Source organism: Rhagoletis pomonella, unplaced genomic scaffold (genome assembly GCF_013731165.1).
Source record: "Rhagoletis pomonella isolate Grant_MI unplaced genomic scaffold, Rhpom_1.0 Rhpom_scaffold_00001, whole genome shotgun sequence".
Lineage (NCBI taxonomy): Eukaryota > Metazoa > Arthropoda > Insecta > Diptera > Tephritidae > Rhagoletis > Rhagoletis pomonella.
In genome coordinates this window covers 33175319-33182070 of record NW_023458555.1, presented here as the reverse complement: position 1 = coordinate 33182070, position 6752 = coordinate 33175319, and the positions used below count along the sequence as shown (strand labels likewise).

The following is a 6752-nucleotide window of genomic DNA, read 5'->3' as shown; positions in this document are numbered from 1 at the left end:
GGTACCACAATGCGAGCTAGCTTAATTATAATCGCCTTTTAAAATTTTTTATTTTTTTTGTTGCTGCTATTTCAATGATAAATATTTATTTTTGTATTTTATTACAGCCTGAACCTGCAGCAGTAACAAAATGCCGGGTGGCAGCGGTGGTGGCAGTGGCTACGAAGAGGTGGCCGCCGCCAGACGTGGTCGCTTTCATGTGACCTCAACGGCAGCGCAAGGACCGCCAGAGACGACCTTCGGGCGATTTCGTCTAATGCCCACGTGTAAGTATAATTAAATGTAATGGAGTAAAGGGAGAGGGAGAGAGAGAAAGCAAAAAAAAGGTAGCTAGTCCATTTTAAACAGTGCAGCTTAGTTAAGTTCCTACAGTGGGAAATTGATATTAAGAAATAAAAAATTATTTTAAAATGACAAATGTACTACTTACAAACTACTGCCGGACTATGAGAGGAGATCAATACTTGTATTTGCTCCTTGGACCTTCTTATTGGGAGCCGAGTGACCTCCTGGATAGCCAGCACCTTCGACTGGTGAACACTGCAGTGGAGGAGAAGGCCAAAAATATATTTTTAATTCCAGCTCTGGAGAGAAGACTGCTCCTTCGACCTTGTGATTTTAAAGTTATTGGTGGAAGTATTTGATGGTATGATGGTCAATACTTGCAGGTATCGGTTTGGGAGTAATCGTCTCTAAGATTTTCGAGTGACCGGATGTACTCCTTTGTACCCTTTTGAGGATCTTGAGCGCTGTTGACTTATAAAGGATAGGCCACCAGATTAGGGCTCCGTGGAGTAAAATTGGACGCACACTGTCCGATAACAGGACTTTCCAGTTTAAACTACGATCAACCCATAGAAAGCATGTAAACTCTAAATTTTTTTATCAACACAATACTAAATTTTGATCTGTAAGAGCATTAATCGAGCTTTGGTTTAATATTAATTGTCCAAAAACAAGGTCTGGCAGCACAGGGCTCAAGCAAAATGTATACATAATAGTTGGAGACGAAATATTTTCTTAGGTAGTTAGATATCCGGTTGAAAAGTCACTCATCTCAGTAATGGGTGTGCGCTGGAATTGGGACCCGCCACGTAAAAGCGTCTTTCAATGAAGAGAGCAAAACGGCCTCGGACAACACGTCCTTCATGACAACACCTCCGACAACGGAGATAGGCTGATCGACTTTTCCGCGGTATGGAACATGGTTGTTAGTAGTACCAGACACCAGCATATCGAAACATTTACAAAGCCAATGGGTGTCCTCTGATAAAAGAACGAGGAACTAAATAGATCATGTTGTGTTAGACGGAAGATAAGCTTCAAGCGTTCTTGACATGCAGACGCCGACTCAGATCACCACATGGTAACTATTCTACGCAAACTATATAGCACTATTTGCGTGGTCGACGCGTACCGGAGAAGATGGAATGACGAACTGTACGAGCTTTTTAATGACATGGACATAGTTAAGCGCATAAAAATACAACGATTTGGCTGGATTGGATAACGCATGTTCGACGCCTCGCTGAAAGGATCCTCGACAACGAAAGCAAGGGCGCCCACAAACACAATGGAAGGACCAAGTGCAGAAGGACCTGTCCGCACTTGGGATGAACAATTGGCGCAAATCCGCAAAGGAGAGAGGCAACTGGCGAATCTTTTTGGTGTCGGCCCAAACCGACAAACGGTTGTAGTGCCAAATAAGAAGAAGAAAAGATTAATTAGCTTGCAAGCTTCGTTCAGTTTTATTTGATTATACATATGTATTTTGAAGTTATTCCCTGTAGGTAACACATGCTTGAAACTAACTTATGTAATTAAAATGCCACAGTTTCCCCTACTATTTACAAAAAAAAAAAAAAACATTACAGCATTTCTTGACAACTTAAAGTTTTCAACCGCCCCTCAGTCTTAACTAAGCAGCACTGTACCTGAACTACCAACACACACACACACAACTCACTAACCAATTACTTTCTGTTTATTTATCTCATTTTGCATTCCAGCTAATTATGGTGCCATTTCACCCATATTGCAACGTGGTCGTTTCGCTGTCATCCCCGAGGAACCGCAAGGTTCACCGGCGCAAGGCACGCCACCAACGGAGCGTTCGGTGCGTTCGCCTTCGCCGGAATGGGATTTCGACATAGATCAGGTAAGTGTAAAAGTGCATAAATTACTTTTGTTTATATGTATGTATTTATAAGTTTGTATCCACCCAATTATTTATTCAACATCCTTTCCTCTGCCGAGGAGCAACTGTACTCAGCAGCTAACTTTTGCTGGCGCCTAAGAGGATTTAAGGCCTTGATATTTACTAAGAAAAGTATACTGTTTCCCAATTAATTACTTGTGCATACATATCTACTTTTATCGATCGCTTCAACCCACATTGTTGTTGTTCTTTTCTGTAGTCTGTAATTTCAAGTTAATTTTCCTGCATATTTTGTTTTTTTTTTTTTACTTTTCACCTTGAAGGAGAGTATTGCAGCTTTGCTTGTGGTTAAACGGAAATTATTCTGGAATAATAATTGACTTCTATGTACATACATACATAAGTATATCATATTTTCTATTTGGAAATGTTTTTAATTGCTGTTACTTTCGCTGTATGGCTTTCTTAACGAATTCGTGTACGCGTGTCAACACAGACATATGAAAAAAAATGTATCTGTCTGAATATAATATTGCCATAAACATATGTCTACATATACAATTATATCCACATGCATGCATTTCTTTGACCACATAAAGTGGATTCTGCATGATTATTGCTATTATTTAATGGCATAATAGCATAATAAGAAGGCAGACAGATTAATTGCAGTTCCTTTGTGGATAACTCAAATTAATGTGATAATTTTATGCTACATACGTTTATCTATTATATATAAAAACACCGTTACTCTAGAGAAGCATTTCTGCATCAAAAAATAAAAAAGTAAAAAATTTAAAAATATGTGGCTTATGTTGTTTTTGCGGTTAGGCGTCGTTATACTATAAAAATATTCAGTTAGAAGGCAAAAACTCGAAAACGGATTCGTCGATTTGAATATTTCTTTACTGATTTGCTCAGTATACTACCCGGATGGTTTAAAAAGAAAAAAATTTAGAGAGTTGCCACCAGTTTGAAAATTTTAGTTTAAGTAAATTGATAAGGTAAAGGAAATATCGCAATATGGGAGTCCTAAGAAGTCTTAGAGCAGTACCAGGCAATATACACACGCACACATAACACAAACAAAACGCTCATTGCCTGGCGAGCCTACTGGCTGTCTGGCATTGGCTTAGAGCCAAATTATTTTTGAGGGTTGAAAAATTTAATTGATTTAAATTGATAAGAATAATTAAATATTACACTATGGGTATCAAATTTGAAAGTTTTGAGAAGGCTTACAACCGAAAATATTTCTTAAGAGGGTTGCCAGCTGCTTAAAAAATTATATTTATTCAAATTATAAGATAAATTAAATACATATTAAATTAAAAGAATTAAAAAAAAATTAATTAGTTTTGTGCCACAATTTTGTTTTTTAGGAAAAAATGGAAAAAAGCAACAAAGTCTAAGCGGTAGAAGTTATAGCTGCCATTTCGAAGATCACCACATCTCCTCATCAGACTTCTTTCTCTAGACTTTCGATGATGCTGGTTCGATACCTGCTGAAGAGTTTTGGATGTGCTATGTAGTTAGTGGGAGTAACACAAAAAAAAAATACTTTGAAGGCGCAGCGAAGCACGCCGGGTATTTTTTAATATAAAAAATTCGTTCCCTAACCGCGAAAAAAAGTAAGCGACATTTATTTTCAAAATGTACCTTGTGATGCAGAAATGCATCTAAATAGTCCTCCATAATAAAAAAGTAAAAGAAGGAGCTTTTTGCGCGATTAGTGGCTCTAGGTTAATTTAATGGCACCGCAGTTGATTAAGACTCTCAAGAACTTTCTGGGTTCTAACACATTTTCCTGATTTCAAAAGCTATGTTATGTATGGCGTTACGATCTGAAGACTATGAGGCTATATGGCAGTTGTGATAAAGCTTGAAAAAATTAGCTTTTCACCAAAAGCTGTTTCCTCCTAGAATGTTAATTCACATTCACCCATAATGATTCTGACCCAAGTGGTTAATTATTAATAAATATTATTGAGGAGGTAGATGCTTTTTAGGTGTTAATTAGAGCCGCCAAATTAACTTAGGTTCTCAATATTTTAGCGAATTTCTCGCAAATCAGTTGATCACCTAAATTGTTAGGGCTTAGGCTTATGGTGGAATGAACGTGGTCTTTAATCTGAGGTTTGGCGACGACAATGCCCCAACCTCTTAAGATCCCAAGTTTCCCTTTTAGGTTGCCCTGCTTGAGGCTATCACCTTTATCTAGAATGCGTACCTAAATAGAAGCTTTTTATTGAATTGCTATATGGAGCGGTATTATTTTAAGTAGAGCATGCATGCTTTCTATACCGGTTGTTTTCATGCTCTCTATTATGCAAACCTTTGTACCTTGTTAAATTTCTGAATTACTCCTTTTTGACAAATTTTTTCGCTGTTTTTGAATTAGCGGCCTTCTCATTTGGGTGTAAATCCTGAACTCAAATGCCCTATATGTCCCAGTGGCTGTTTTGTGCTATTTAAGGTTTTGTTTGCCGTTTTTTTAACTTGTGGCAAATGAGGCTCTCAAAAGAGTGCTCTGCCTAAGGTTAGTCATTCATATTAGATATCATTCTCTAAAGGTATCTCTGTGCCATGTATTTGAACTGAAGGGAAAAGAGCAATGTAAGTGGTCTTGTTTGCGTTATCGACAGCCCTTCTTGCCTGCCAGTTCCAAGCAATGCAGAGGGCATTCTGTTTCAAGTTCCTAATGGTGCTTTCTTGATTGTCTTTGATATAGCCTCTGGGACTAAGAGCCCGTAAGAGGCCATCAGCCAAGTATAGACCAAAGTAGCGCCCTGAATGTCCATAAATGTAAGGAGTTCTATGCTTATTGGACCGTTTTCCTTTAGTTAGTAGATTATCTTAACTCGATGAACTTTCTTAACTTTGTACTAACTCAATGCTGCCAATCAAACTATCCTAACGCAGGTGCGCCTTCTTTTGTTGTAGTTTCGGCTGTTAATCTATGGAGTTAAGACACAAAAAATAGGCGCGTCTGTGTTATTTAGGATAGAATGTCTGCAAGCGCAGAGTTAGTACAATGTTAGGATAGCTCATCGAGTTAAGGTAGTCTTTCGCACGGCATTCAAGATAAGAAAGATTGACGGCTATTGTCCAGCTAAGATATACCAGCTCGGGGCCATCGATTTGAGCTGAAAGTAACCCAAGTGTTTTTGATTATTTCTTTGAATAGGCTTAGTTATTATTCTGGTTATATGTATATGGAAGTTTTTTTCTGGTATGACACCCGTTAAAAGGGAAATCCCATGAGTTCTACCATACCGGCATAGTGGTATGCAGCACTTGCAGCCTCGCAGCTACACCTGCCTACTAAAACCTCTCCACAAACCACTCTCCCCGCGGCACTGCCATCTAAGGTATTAGCTCACGGTGCTGGTTGGCCAATAGGCGCCCTTCGTTACTTAACCGGCTCTATTTAGATTCATATCGTCTTAAATCTTTAAGAATTCGAGAGATATGTGCGCATATTTCAGGCCAGTTTTCTGTTGATTTCAACATATTGTCTACAACATTGCCCCCTGCACTATTTTTCGCCTTTCAGAGGCATATCGAGGACAAACGAATACTATGTGTCGCGTTTTCCATAAGACCCGTGCAAGTCGGGCAGTGGGGGGAATCACCATGCCTAAAACTCTTTAAATACTCTCGATAGGGGCCAGGGCAGTTTGACTCTCCGTGGGCTCTTTTCAGCCAATTTTTAATGCTTCGAATGAGCTTGTGAGTCCATTTACTCCGATTCACCCAATGCTTTTGCCAAATTTCTACAGCGTGTCATTTCTCTTGCTCTGCGACATCTTTTTTGCTCTAAACTGGTAATTCCCATAGATATACGCTTGTCCATTTTTTGTGTCACGTTTGCTAGGATATCTACTCGAATCAATCCAGCAATTACGAAGGATGCTTCATCAGATATAGTTCGGAATCCACAAAGAGTCGTTAGTGCATTATATTTTAAACCGATTGCTTCAGCCCAAATTGGAGGACCGTAGAGTAAGACTGAGCTGACCACTTCACTAACCAATACTCTTTTAATATGTTCAAAAGCATAAACAGACGGCAGCGTTGATCGGGATCAACTCGGGCTTTGATATTATAGTTTCTGATACAACACTGAGTCTTATTGTCTCTTCGGTCTTTCTGCTACTTATCAATATTGCCTCTGAATATCTTGATGATATCCATACCTTCACACTCTTTATAGCTTCGCTGGTTTTCCTTTCAATATCATGTATGTGTATATTGAATTGTACCGCTGTAAATTTTTTTTACCGCAACTTTGACCGATGTAAACATAGCTTACCTAAGCAAACTCGTTGCTGCAAAAACTAACTGATCACGAGCGAGCGAATTGCATACAAAACAAAACAGAAAGCAGCATATAAAATGTCAAACAAGACAAGGAACGTAAAATATAAGTATCAGCTGATTGACGACTAGCAAAACACCACAAAAGCGATACTGACGCTAACAAAAATACAGACTGGCTCATGCATGAACGAATACTTGGTGAAGTAACGTAATCTCGACAATGAGCAAACAACAAAGGCCAATCGCCTTTTGTCTCTGTTTACAAGCGAAA

At 38.7% G+C, this 6752-nt stretch overlaps 2 protein-coding genes across 2 annotated transcripts in view; one reads left to right on the top strand and one right to left on the bottom strand.

The window, feature by feature from the left end:
- Nucleotides 1-6752, bottom strand: part of LOC118742948 — a gene marked incomplete in the record, with an annotated part of 403480 nt that overhangs the window by 371400 nt on the left and 25328 nt on the right.
- Nucleotides 113-2368, top strand: LOC118743002. Its single transcript, XM_036475457.1, has 2 exons — nt 113-266; nt 2010-2368. Exons 1-2 carry the CDS (start codon nt 131-133, stop codon nt 2207-2209), a joined length of 336 nt encoding a protein of 111 aa, XP_036331350.1. The 5' UTR covers nt 113-130; the 3' UTR covers nt 2210-2368.

Excerpts from the sequence above, each read along its gene's own strand:
- LOC118743002 (XM_036475457.1), top strand. The coding sequence starts at position 131 with ATGCCGGGTGGCAGCGGTGGTGGCAGTGGCTACGAAGAGGTGGCCGCC. Across the intron at positions 267-2,009 it reads ATTTCGTCTAATGCCCACGT|CTAATTATGGTGCCATTTCA; the intron begins GTAAGTATAATT and ends TTTGCATTCCAG.